Source organism: Balaenoptera musculus, chromosome 4 (assembly GCF_009873245.2).
Source record: "Balaenoptera musculus isolate JJ_BM4_2016_0621 chromosome 4, mBalMus1.pri.v3, whole genome shotgun sequence".
In the NCBI taxonomy this organism is placed as follows: Eukaryota; Metazoa; Chordata; class Mammalia; order Artiodactyla; family Balaenopteridae; genus Balaenoptera; species Balaenoptera musculus.
The window spans coordinates 9,463,206-9,477,379 of record NC_045788.1 but is presented as its reverse complement, the minus strand read 5'-3'; the positions used below and the strand labels follow the sequence as shown (position 1 = coordinate 9,477,379).

The window sequence follows — 14,174 nt, the reverse complement described above, 5'->3', positions numbered from 1 at the left end:
TGCGTCCCCATATTTGTTTTACATGTTCTGTACTTCTCTGCAATTGTTCAGAACATAATGGAACTACTTGTTCTGCTTCAGGACTATCATGTCTCAACAACACCCAGAGGGAGCAGTACCGGGTCATCTACCAGGATAACCTTTTGGCTCTGTAGTCTCCTCCCTCATCCTTGTGGGCAGCAGCAGCTCTCTGTCCTGTTGTCACCATGTCCTGCTCGAGTTGATTTGACCTCCCTCTTCTTTGTTCTACCCATTTGCTGCTTGTCACCTGCACTGGGACTTTTCTGTTAGTGTTTTCATCGTGAAGGTCCAGAGTGAAGTCATCTCCAGGCACGAGCTGTTAACACATTAATGTGACTCGCATGTTGTCTCTCAGTTTAAAATCTATTTTTTTTTTTTCCTACAAGGCATTATAAGAAACTTAACAGTGGATACCCTTAGTGAAATGGGCTGGCAGAAAGAAGTGGGAGGAGAAAAGGGGGTTGTTTTATTTCCCATGTAATGCCTTTAATTAACTGGGGATTGTCTAATATTATATGTACTTCAGTTTTACCTTAAGAATGTCAACAGTGGTTATCTGGACAGGGAGATTTTTGATCTTTCTCAACCTTTTTTATTTAAAAAAGCAACCTGATACATGCACCCCTATGTTCATAACAGCACAATGTACAATAGCCAAGACATGGAAACCACCTGAATGCCCATCAACAGATAAATGGATAAAGAAGATGTGGTATATATATACAATGGAATATCTCTCAGCCATAAAATAGAACGAAATAGTGCCATTTGCAGCAACATGGATGGACCTAGAGAGATTACTATACTAAGCAAAGTCATCAGAAAGAGAAAGACAAATACCATATGATTATCACTTATATGTGGAATCTAAAATACGACACAAATGAAGTTATCTAAGAAACAGAAACAGACTCACAGACATAGAGAACAGACTTGTGGTTGCCAAGGTGTGGGGGGGGGAGGGGAGGGATGGACCGGGAGTGTGGGGTTAGCAGATGCAAACCATTATACACGTAATGGAGAAACACAAGGTCCTACTGTATAGCACAGGGAACTAAATATATTCAATATCCTGCAATAAACCATAATGGAAAAGAAAAAAAAAACAATCTGATAAATGTTATATAATGGTATCTATGATATCTATATATTCATGTTAGTAACATAAATACATATACACGAATACAAATTTTAACATTGCCTATGGCAATAACTTAAGAAATCTAAATTTCTTTCCTAAGGGTCCATTATATGATAATACTTATATACTTCTGTTGTTGGAAATTCTAAATTCTCTTTGGAAGTAATGTCTGTGTATATGCGTGTGTCTATCTCTCCATATTTTAAAGTTTTTTAGTTTATGAATTAATAATTCCTAAGTATCTCTCGAAAAAAGTTCCTGGGGGTAGATGTGCCATTTCCAAAAATAATTTTGAAGAAACCCTTTGAGTTGCCAAAAGTGAACTGTCCTGTGGCACATTTTTTTATGATTGCAACCTACACTGAGAAATATAAAATGGAACTTTCCAACAATTTTCCAAATATTATTTATTGACTAAATTGTGAGATCTCACTTTATATTCAGAATTTTCTTCAAAAAATTAAAACCTGTATAATTACTGTGTGTTAAAAGGCAAAGATACAGATATGAAACCTCATGGGAAGAAAAGACTATCTACAATCAAAGAATCATTGAAAATATTGACATTTACTTAATTTCTTGAAATTTACTCCACTGCTTTGAAAAAAGATACTTGGGAAGTCTAAATGTTAGTTTTATTTCCCTGAAATGAAAAGTATACCTACTCTTGTGGGTTTAGCACACCTGATGAGATTCTCCAATTTCCAATATTACTGACCCTAACAAGCAGAGATTGTTAGAAAGTTTTTTGTTGCCACCACTGACTATTTTGGTTTACTTCTACTTCCCCTTGCTTTCTGACACTCTGCAGGAAGTGTGTTGAGGGAAACACACTGTGACTTCTCCAAATCCGGGTAGGTATCATCCTACTGTCTCATCACAGATTGGAAGCTCTTTATCTGGCCTCATGTCTCATTAAGCCACTGGACTCTTCCCTGTCAGACTGATACAGTCTCTGTTGGAGCAGGGCAGGCAGGGTAATTTAGAACAGGGTATCAGAATAGGAGCTGGTTCCTGACCATGAGGGCTTGCTGGGTCATCTAAAGCACCGGGGATGCCCTAGCAGCCTGGTGAAGCTGGAGGGAAGCCCAAGGGACTGATGAAAACAGAGCTCGGCACACAGTAGGCACTCAATGAACACTGGTTGAATAAGTGAATGAGATGATTCTACTTCTACAACACAAGTTATTTGAACAAAATGATACAACCTCCTTTTTTAAGCGTCTATTTAAAAAGCGACACTGTTCACGTGGCTCTGGTCTGCAGGAAAACATGGACTGAGCAGTAGCATAAAAGCAGAAGCCAGAACAGACAAGCCAGCCTTCAGCTTTCTCTTTCCACAGGTATAAATAAAATGATCGGGCTTCAATACCCAGAGGAATACTCTGCAGGCGAACTCACTTTGGGATAACAAAACTCTGGTTAAAAAGTTGCCTGGGGGGAATTCCCTGGCAGTCCAGTGGTTAGGACTCGGGCTTTCAGTGCCAAGGGCCCGAGTTGATCCCTGGTCGAGGAACTAAGATCCCGTGAGCCACGTGGCGAGGCCAAAAACGAAGTTGCCTGGGGGGCTCAGATTTTAATTTTAGGAAACAAATTTAAGTCCTACGAATCCTCACCGTATCAGAAGATCACATCAATATTCATCTAAGCGCAATAACTGACAAAGCTAAAGAGAAGTCAACTGGAGGTGATCTGCCTCTTCTACTGGCCATGCTACTGCACCCCTTTGTTATACAGATCACTCCACAGACACCAAGCAGAGTAAACAGCAGCTTTTCACAGAATCCCTGAGCTTGAAAAGCCCTAAAGGTCAGCTGGTTCACTTACCAGAACACAGCCAGAAACAGTACCTGTGAAACACAGAACTATATATAGAAGTAAGATCACACCCCTCTGTGCCACAGTATGTTTTTTAAGATGTTAAGTCAACACACCACTGATCTCCTAATCACAATATATTGTTTTCTGTTAATTTATTAAAAAGCACAGATATTATGGAGACATATCATTATTAGAACAGTATTTTAATACTAGTAGCATGATTGTACTGTGTGGATATTTTAAATTAAGGAAGAATTTGATAGGAATTTCAATTAATACGGCTATCTTTTTTGTCTGAATTTGAATGGAGGATTCTTAAAGTTAGTCTAGGCGTCCATTTAATACAGAATTCCTCTCTGTATTAAAATAAAGCATATTTTTAATCTAAAAGATTATATAATAAAAGATGAATGCAGCAACTTTAAATATTTATATGTTTCTAAATTCCACAGGAGCTGCTGAATATGGATTACTATTATTCTGTATTTCTTAAATAAACTTGTTCTAGAACACACAGTTATGATATTTAACTATTATCTTTTTATTTTAAATCATTGCCAATGACTCTACATAGAGATTTGTCACACTGAAATTTAATTCTGTTAATATGATTCATAGTACAAAGCCTGTACTTAAAAACGTATTTCAGAATCAAGTTGTAATTCTTTTAGCTAAAATATAATAAGTACCTCTGGCTAATACATACAATAATATGCATACACACAGCATCTAAAATGTCTTAACCTCAGAACTAATTTGTCAAATCCTGTCACAGAGCACCTATGCACAACTGAAAGAACACTTCAGCGTGAGCTGCCAAATAAAACGTGGTGGTAAAATAATCTCAAAATCTAGAGTGACCATATTTCGGCAAGGAAAGAAGCTGGTGCAAACTTGATAAAAAACCCACATTTTAACCGGATTTGGCATCAGCACGATATGACATGAGAGGGGACTTTTGTTCTTAACAACAGTGCCACTCAGTGGCTGAACAATGGAGCGAACTGATAAACAGCATGAATGGAAGGTGGGCAAAAAGGAAAATGGAGTTTGGGAAGAGGCAATGATAGTACTGCAGGCAAAGAGATACTGCATTGCCATGGTAACTATACCTGGGAGGTCAGTTAGGGTCTGGACAGGAACAGAAACCTGAGCATCGCTTCCTGTAACTACATCGCCTGGATTTCATAAGAAAAAATAATTAGATTTCATAAAGAAGAAAAAAAAAATCAACTTTTCTTTCATATTTAATGCTGGAATACTTTTACTTATCAACCTAATTACTAAAAGTACAGTCAAACAGAAAATACAACACAATCTTAGAAAAATTAACATAAAATATTTTTTAAAGGAACTGATTTTTAAAAAGTGTTTCCTAAAAAGCTTTTGTGCCTGTTTTTGTTAAGGAAAAAAACAAGTTTCTACTAGTCTAAAGTATAGGAAATTTTAGCCATCAAAAGACTTGGCTGAGCAGATTTCATTATGCTACAAATAACAGCATGATTTTATATTTTCTTATTTTTTAAAAAAAATCTTTATCCAAAAGTAAGTTATATGCCTTTATTAAGAAGTCAACATTCTTCTGAAATTGATTTCCTCCTGCAACAGACAAAATTTATTTTTAACTAAACTTGAAACCAATTTCTTCAGTGATAAGATAAAGACCTAAACAAGTTCTAATTTCATATTAAGTATTGAAAAGATTTCATAAGTTACCACATGCACTTATAAATGTCAACATGTAAAAATAAACCTGTGAACTGCATACCCTTTAAACTTGATATACTTATTATAGGCGAGATTTCATTTACAAATTGGACCTGCAGTAAATGCTTAAAATAAAGAAGTGTTCAAATTCAAAAAACAGAGGAAAAGGGGGGTGGGGGGAAGGGAGTACATTTAAAAAATGCAGGAAAGAAAGGAAAAGGAAATACTGTGAAGCACTTGAGGTACACGACCACTGAGAAGGAAGATTTTTTTGGTTCTTTGACTTCCTTCCTGGATGACAAATATGAAGCACAGTCCCTGTGGACAGAATCATCCCCTGGATAGATCAGCATCTGAAGCCCCATGCTATTTTGAGATTAACGAGCTGAAAAACAAGCCTTCTTAAAAGGCACCATATTTTCTATGTATGATAACGTATGATTAACAGATCTGCTTTCCCTGTAGCTTTTACACAATAGTAAAAAGAATCAAGTTTTGAATTATATAACAACCCTCCGTGCCTTGACCACTTGCTACCATTATGATTTACAGCACAGCCAGCTCATCTGGAAATTACTGGGTTGTCATTAGACCATTCCTATCAATTAACGGTACATGCATTTATATTCTCCTATAGCTGAAATAAAATCTATAAATCGGTACATATGCCAAACAAGTGATAAACAACTTTTAGTGGAACTTCTCAGGTCCTGAATTTTCCTAATATAGTTAACTCTCTATTCACTGGTGAATGGTGTGCCTCATTTTCTGTACATCTGAAAATTTTCAATTCTGTGCTTGCTACCCATTTCACTCTGCTGCTTCTGGATCACCTATTAATGTATATTTAGAGATTGAGACTAATTTTAATATTGGATGCCACCAGGAAAATGATGGAGGACCATCTGTGCTCCCTCCTCCCTTCAGGACCCCGGCCCCAACAGAGACACCAACAGCAAAAGGCATTTCAAGCGACAGATACATGAATGTTGGCTTTTCCGTAGAACTCTTCCCCTACACACGCACAGGTAATCGAGAGTTAACTAACTTATGAAAGCCATAAGGATTTCCAGCTGTGTAAACAACCACTTTTCAAAACAACTTTCAAATTTTCCAGCAGAGCACACTGAAAAGGCACTAAGTAGATGACCCTGTTCGGAGACAGTCAGAAGTCCTATTCCAACACATGCCTTCTGAAAGGGTAAACACTTGCTCGCTCATTGCCGGGGCCAGGTGACACACCTGCAGATTTGTCAGTGTCACAGCACAGCAGGACACTTGTGGGAAACACCAGCATAAACAACCGATGTTGGTATCTTGTACCAAAGGAACCGCAGATTTCTGAAGCTGGGAGGCTCCCCAGGGATCAGCCCAAACCTCTTATTTCCGGGTGAGGAAAAGGGTCTGAAAGCTTCAGGATTCTGCCCGTGGTTCACTGGAGAGTGAATGAAGGAAGGGGATCAACCTACCCTCGCTTCTCCTGGTATAAACCTTTCTCCTTCCTTTTACTCCATTTTATTCAAAACTTCATGCAGGGAGGGGCATTAGCAGGACGATATACCTTTAATATGAAGGTAGACAAGCTTTTTGTAGGCTGACATGAAAAGAACAAACCAGAAATAAAAAGGAGAGTTGCCAAACAAGACCACTTTCGTTCAGCACAGGGATCAGTTACAAAATGCCCCAGCGATGTTCATGTTCCAAATACTCTGCTTAAGCGCTCTGTTGTTTCCTTATAACTGGAGACTTAGTTTTCATCAATTGTTCCATCCTCATGCGCTTCCTTTCTCACTCACTGCGATATTAATACTTGACATTTCCTTAGAGACACAACTTTATATTTCTATAGTCATTTGGCTTGGTTCCTCAGAAAATTTAACGGCATTAAGAGATTCTCTGACTCACTTGCTGCCATCAGTTAGAATTACTACTGACTACAGCTTGTTATCAAAGCAATCTTGAAATCATATTTGTTTAGAAGAGTAAAACAGTACAATTAAGAAATATATAAAATAACATTCATTTCCATCCTGGAAATGGGCATGTCTCCTGGCATTAAAATACATTTACAATATGTTAATGGTCTGAAGTCTCCTATTCTTTAAATCATGTGTGATAGCTCTACATTAAAAAGAGAAGAATGTAATTTTAAAAGAGATGTTCGTATGTAAGGTAAATGGAATATTCTAATAGAAATTTAAATACTAATTATATAAAGTCTAATACTTCATATAGGCAATGATAGATAATATGATGAAACTAACAGAAGAGAACACACACTCATTATTGAATAACTCATTATTTTCTATCATTGGAGAAGAGTCCATTTAACTTAAGTTTTTACCAGTTTAAATGCCAATAATTTAATTTTTTAAATAATTTTGGATGCAACCTTCTTAAACAGAGTATATGGAACATGGTTTAAGGTCTTCTTACTGATTCAATATTACTATTGTTATTGTCAACACCTGTTACTGAACTTGGCTATGATCCAGGGACACCTTTAAGACACAGATGAGGCAGGGGTCAGGAGGGTATTTGCTCTGACACTAACTGGCCACAGACACTATGCTTTGTGAGGCCTTAGGATTGATTTTTGTAGATTTTCTGCCATCGTGTTACTATTTCTTGCTTCCATAGTATAGATAGCAGAGTCCCATCACTAAAAATAAGTGTGGCTGTTTCTCATCGGCTACGAGTAGGGGTACTTAATTCATACGTCTTTGGAAATAAGTAGAAAATAAGAGAAAAAGGTTCTGAGTAAGAACCTGAAGGGCTCCCTTATGAACCAAACACCGGAGGCAGGTGAAGCGCTGGAAAGGCCCTGAAATGGAAAGGAGCGTACCTGAGTCCCAGCAGCAGGAGAGCCGCTGACGGCACTCCCAGCAGCAGTGCACACTCGTCAGCTGAGAGATCCGGCTCTCACGTCCTCTGGTTCTCTCAGTGCAGGGACTCAGACACTGACTCTGCTGCCTGAGATATTCTGTTTGGCCTCTTCCCCGCTTTGGGCTCTAGTTTGTATTCCTTGGAGGTAAAGCAGCTGGAAGAGGGACTGCAAGCCTGGTGACCCGCTTCCTCCAAACCAACTGCATGGACAAATGCCGTGACTAGCAGAGCCCAGGGTACCAGACCTTCCCATTTCAGATGCTCTTCTAGCCAGAAGCATCACTATACAAAGCTAGCAGAGATCTCGGTCAACTGACCTCAAGTTCCGTGCTGTGATAGTTCACGCCATACTCTGCGGGCATCACCAGGACGCAAATGCAAGTATACTAAGGTACAGATGTTAAAAAACGTACTTTAACAAATTACCTCATAAAACCTTCTTAAGAACAATATAGTATCTGATATTGCCATTTAAAAAGGACCTACTATAACAGATTTTTAAAAATTAAGTCTTACACTAATTTCTCTTTCTAGGACGGTGATTCCTCATAGGCAGGTGAGGAAATCCCAGGCTACCCTGGGAGTGTTTCCTCTAGATTAACTAGTATTTTCCCTTACCTTTGTTCAGCTGCACTGGCATGCTTTCCGATTTCATCAGCCTCTGCTGCTGCTGCAGAGGATGCTTGGGGGCCTCTGCTAGGGTCCTGGGGGGAACCACAGCCGGGGAGGAGGTACCGCCACTGCCTCCCGGTACTGGGCCATCCGCACCGCACGGGGCCGTTGCCGGAGAAATCAACTTTCTTCCAAAATTCATCAGGCTAGTAGAGACCTTATTTATATTCAGGGGAGCACCTTTGGCACTGGTCCTGTAAAAAATCAAATTAGGTGGAGAGTCATTGTTTAAATTAGAGGACAACTCTATTTCACATGCTCTGTTGATATAAAAACATACCTTACCTGCTTTGAAAAAGGTCTAGATCAGCTACACGAAGTGAGGCGTGATAATTTCAAAGTGACCACAGAATAATAAAACAACAAGATTCTTAAAGATGTGGCTTATGGAAAATAGTCTTTTTACTTTTCATTCATTCATTCATTCAACAAACAGGGCCCATTATGGCCAACACTGCAACTGTCCAAAACTGACATAGTTTCCCTCCTGGAGGTTCTAGAAAACACATTCATCACATAATCACATAAATAGATGTATGACTAAAACCTGTGATGAGGACTCTGAAGGAGAGGTGCAGGGCTGGGCGAGTCTGGGGTAACCCACAGAAGGGGGCACCTGGGAAGCCAGGCTGAGAATAGATTTCCCACAAACTCTGGCCTGTGGGAACAAGGCCATATTTAATCTGACTTTGAAAAATAAATGTGTCTGAGAGCCACGAAGTCAGTTCATAGAAGTACATCAAGGGCTCTGGTCCACGAGAATTGAGTCCACCCTCACCCCACACTACCGCCCCTGCGTTCCGTATCCTCCTTCCCCACGTGCCTGCTTTACTTTTCCTGATAGCGCTTTGCATCACCTGACATACTACACATTTTACCTATTTGGCTATGATCTGTCTACCTCCCCCATCCACCACTGGAATAAAAGTTTCATGGAGAAAGGACTTCGGTCTCTCTGCCATGTTGCCAGTTGCCTAGAACATAACAGGTGTTCTAGAAACATTTGTTAAAAGGCAGCTGCGTCTACCTGTAGTCTAAGGCTTTTCACCTATTACCATGGAGGAAGCGTCCCTTGCTCCTGGCCACGGCTCGCCTCCCCACGTGCGGGGAGATCCCATCTGCTCTGAACTTTGGAGACTGTTGCTCCTGGATCTTGCTCTCCTGCATCACCATCTCCCCCTTTCTACCGTATCTTTCCCATTAGCACACAACCGTGGTGTGTGTGTGTGCGCGCACGCAAGTGTGTCTCCCAACTTCTCCTTTGAACCCTCATTCCTTCCTGGTTGCCATCCTACTTCTTTCCCTCCTCACAACACGTCTTTTCAGAAGTGTGCTACTTGTGCTTCTCCAGTCCTGGCTCACTAAGTTCTGGCTGTGGCCTCCCTGCCATCGCTCTGAAACCACCCCTCGAGGTCACCAATGACTCCGCAGAGCGAAGGTCCATCCTTACTTTGCGCCACGTCTCAGCAGCAGTCAACTCCCCTCCACTCCCCCCTCCCTCTCAGACAGGTCCTCTCTCGGCAACCAGGGTTTGCCAGCACCTGTGCTCTGTCTGGCAGATAGAGGACACCAAGTCAACATTTGCTAAAATGAATGATTACTTCCCAAATGATTCATCATCTTGAAGTATCTCAGGGCTATTATGTGAAAGACCAGTTATGATTATAAATTATTTTAGTTGTAGGAGGTTGACCATGTCAATATCAAAGTTTGCATTTTTACTGCCCAATCATTAATAGAAGCTTGTTTTCTCGCATGTAGCTTCTTTTTCATAAAAGTAGGAAACTGAAAATCAAGTTTGAGGGATCCACTTGTTATGGTTTTAGTTACCTTCAATTTTGCCATCATTTCCTCCTCTCAGATCTACCTTGCAGCACTTACATGGTAATTCTCCTACTTTTTATATGACAGCTGTATCCTTGCCATTACTAGATAGGGCGCTAAAAGAGAACTGATCCGGAGTTCTGTAATAAAAAGCAAAGAACACTGTGCTTCCTCCTTCCATAAAGTCTTAACGGTCCTAGCTAATATTATGGGCTAGGTATGGGAAAGTTATATTGCTTCAGAGATTGGACAAATCAAATTTAAAACCTGGAATTTGCTTTATAAAAGAAAAGAGCTATTCATTTATAACGCATGAAATGTGAAAAAAAATCCTTTTTCAAATGGTTCGTTTTGCATCAGTTCATCTTTAAAGAACAAAGCTATTTTAATGTCCTTCCAAAAATTATTGAGAATAATGTTTCCTAATGGAGACGAGGATGTATAGTGATGATGCACCACTTACTTCCAATTTTTATACGCTTCCTAAGGAAGCAGAGACCTCTCAATGTATAGACACTACAGCTTGGCAACAGAGAAGGCGCTCAGTACATGTTTATTGAGAAAAAGAATGAATGACATGTAAAGGACTCATAAATTCTGGACGCAGAAGGCGTTCACCTCTGGCACTGCAGTGCACCCAGCAGCCTGCGTGCATCCCCCTTGCTCGCGAGTCACAGTGGAAAGAAGAGTTATTAGGATACTGAAGTTCCACTGCATTTTAGTTTCGCTTGTATGCAAGTCAAGACTCATAATTCACGGATATGAAGAAGTTATAATGTTGTTACCCTTTTTTATAAACAAAAATGTACTAGTCAAATTCCCATATTGCCAGTTCTAAAATTCATACGTTGATAAAAGTACTAAGAAACTGCTAGAGCATTATCAAGAGACTATGGTTAAGGCATCTTCATTACTACTAAAAACCATGAAAAACATACAGATCAAGCTCATGCCGAGCCATTTTTCATCTGAATAGCTCTTGAAAGAGGATGAGCACTGTTTTCCTTTTTTTAACGTTTTTTGTTTTCAACCAATTTTCCCCTCATCCACTACCCGTGCTTCCAGAAGAATAAGAAGAGCTTTGAAAACAACTATTGAAGGTGACTGTATTTTCAGATAGAAACAATTATAACCCATGCACTTCTAGAGCAAGCATGCTAATAAGCATGCTGCCCACTGTTTGTGTTTCAGGCATGACAGCTTTTATGACAAAGTTAGCTAAGAGAGGTCTTAAATATTAGCAGCAGCGGTCTTCACAAGACATACTAAACATTCTACAACAATTATTATTGGCTCTTAAGTCACGTGTGCTAAATTAATGAAAATTAATGCAGTTGTCAAGAGACCTGACGGACAGTGAGGACCGGACTGGATTGGATTAAAGATGGGGGCAATGTGCAAATAGTGTTAAAAGAGATGCTAAGGGGGCTTCGGCGTTAACAAGACATTGAACACCAAATCTAATGAGCAACTGGCTCTGTGTAATCAAAGTCTTTCGTTACTGTTGTCTACACTACATACTATTATTAAAAACAGTACCACCTAGGAGGGATTGTTTGGAAATTGTGCCAAGAACTTTCTTTTAGCACAGCCTTCTTCAGTGGGTTAAATCAGCAGCAACAGAGGCAGCTTCCTGAAGATCCATGAATCCTTCGAAACACCTGTACCCAGAACCCAACCTGGCTTCACTGTTGGGCCCTTTTTGTACAGTTTCTGAAATTCTGAAGGTGGTGACTCTTGCTGCCTCTTCTACCCTCTTCCTACCAACTTGATCTCTTGCAGCCTGGCTTTCTAACCCACACTCTATTTACTGAAAGAGCTTCTAGGGTCTCCAATGCCTTCTTAACTGCCTGGATCATGAGCTGCTCTCGTTCAACTTCTAAAACCTTTCCAAAGCTTTAAAAAAAAAAAATTATCGCCTCTGTAAAAATTCTCCACAACCTTCTTTCCTTTCCTGGTATCCAAATCTTTTCACCACCCTGATTTATTTCCTTCTTACCTACAGATTTCTTTCAAGTCTAATATTAAGTATCTAATATTTGTTTATTTCACTCCTCTTGCAATAAAATGTTGTTAGATGCTTGTTTATATTTCTGTCAAATAATGAATTTTCAACTCATTTTTAATTATTTTATCTATATTCCCAAAGGTTGAATGCTTGGTTCATTCATTCATTCATCCATTCATTCACTTATTCATTTTCTCTTTTTCCCAATAAAAGCATTTAAAGCTGCACATTTGCACCTGACTAAAGCAATAGCATCGGGACTTCCCCGATGGTATAGTGGTTAAGACTCCTCGCTCCCAATGCAGGGGGCCCCTGCATGATCCCACATGCATGCCGCAACTAAGAGTTCGCATGCCACAACTAAGGAGCCTGTGAGCTGCAAATAAGGAGCCCGCCTGCTGCAACTAAGACCCAGCACAACCCAGTAAATAAATAAAATAAATAAATATTTAAAAAAAATAAAGCAATTGCATCAAAGATTTTCCCCCACATTTTCAAATAGTCTGTTGATTCAATTGTTTAGATACATTTAAAATTTTAGACAGTTGGGTTTGTCTTAAGTATATTACTCACTTTGTTTTATTAAATAAAAATAGAAATATCAGAAGAATGGAAGTGGGGAAATATTCTGATTTTTCAAAAGGACTGTGGAAACCAAACTGTAAAATAGACTGGTTTATACAAATATTTTTACTAATTACTTGGATATGGTTGAGTTTATTACAAGTAGCCAGTCTCGTTCACTAAAAAAAAATCATTCTAAGACAACTTTGTTTCTTATCTGAAGCGTTGACCTCTGCTGGATTTTATCAAGGTGCAGTGGATATAATGGAGGGTAATACACGCTTAGTTACAGCTGAACAACTGTACCTCACGTGTACCGCTGAATGTTCTAGCACCCCTCTGGTGTCATGTGTCTCAGACTTGGTTCACAGACCTCCTCACCAGTCCTTTTTTTTTAAGGTCATAATCTTCTGTCACTGAGTTACGTAACTTGGAAGAGTTATTTAGCCTGTTGTCTGGACCTTAGTTTCCTTATCTTTAAACCATGGGGGCTGAGTTATATGATATTTTGTGTCCCTTTGAGATAGAATATCCTATAGTTTTAAGACTTGAAGAAAGAGAACATGGGCTTATGAATTTTAGACCAAAAGCTGCAGAGGTACCCAATACATCAGATAAAATAATCAAAATTTAAAATACTCTCAACAGGGTAGCATGAGAAATAAATGAGACAGATAAAATTTAATGAAGATAAATAAAAGCTTATGCACTTAGGTTAAAACTTTTGACAACTGCTCATTACAGATAGAATAAGGAGGCATGGATTAACGTTGAGTTCATATTAAAAAAAAAAAAAAGTCAAGCTCTCAAACATGAATGTTTTGGTCTGGTCTACAAGGCTAATCTGAGCCCATAATGATGTTGCAGGAGAAAAATAAGATTCTTGGGCTGCATTAATTCTAGACGAGTGAACTTCTGGGTTTCCAGACCAGTGTGTAAAAGGCTTGGAAGTCTTTACACTGTCCTAACAACAAGTAAAAAGCTGAACAAACTGAAAAAAAAAAATCAACATTTTTTCTTAGATTCGTAAGAGAAGTGAGGTCAAAGGGCAAACTGTTGTCCTAACAAGTAAAAAGCTGAACTGAAAAAAAAAAATCAACATTTTTTTCTTAGATCCATAAGAGAAGTGAGGTCAAAGGGCAAACTGCTGTCCCCCAGATTGGAGAGAGTGACGAGTGAATACAGAGGATCACGACCTACCAGAGCAGAAACCCACAGGAACCGGTGCTGGGGTAGGGAAATTGGAACTGTGGCTGAATTGCTAGAAGCTCAGTGTGGAGAAACTTGAGAGTTAAAATCTCCAAGGGGACCCAGTCAGGAGGGTGGAGGGGCAGCCCAAACTTCAGCGAGTTTTACCTCCTGGAGCTCTACCAGGTTCTCATGGTAAATATGGGAGAAAAATTGTGCTTCTGGCAGGGGTAGAGGAAGGAAAAGGAACGATTTGAAATACACCAGAGCATCTTGTTCTTCTCAAACAGTCTGCCCTCAGGAGAAATATTTAACCAGAGTCCAAGCTACAGGGTTTTTTGC

General features: G+C 39.4%; 1 protein-coding gene across 9 annotated transcripts in view; it reads right to left on the bottom strand.

Moving 5' to 3' along the window:
- The window catches only part of TBC1D5 (TBC1 domain family member 5), a 538,946-nt gene that overhangs the window by 63,272 nt on the left and 461,500 nt on the right, over window positions 1-14,174 (bottom strand). For 8 of the 9 annotated variants that reach the window (XM_036849871.1, XM_036849872.1, XM_036849873.1 and 5 more), the window contains 2 exons: window positions 8,195-8,442; window positions 4,096-4,161 (listed from right to left, as the gene is read on the bottom strand). In XM_036849871.1, coding sequence (XP_036705766.1) covers window positions 4,096-4,161; window positions 8,195-8,442 — 314 coding nt within the window. The remainder of the gene's footprint in view (window positions 1-4,095; window positions 4,162-8,194; window positions 8,443-14,174) is intronic. The other variant, XM_036849879.1, reaches the window with a different exon arrangement.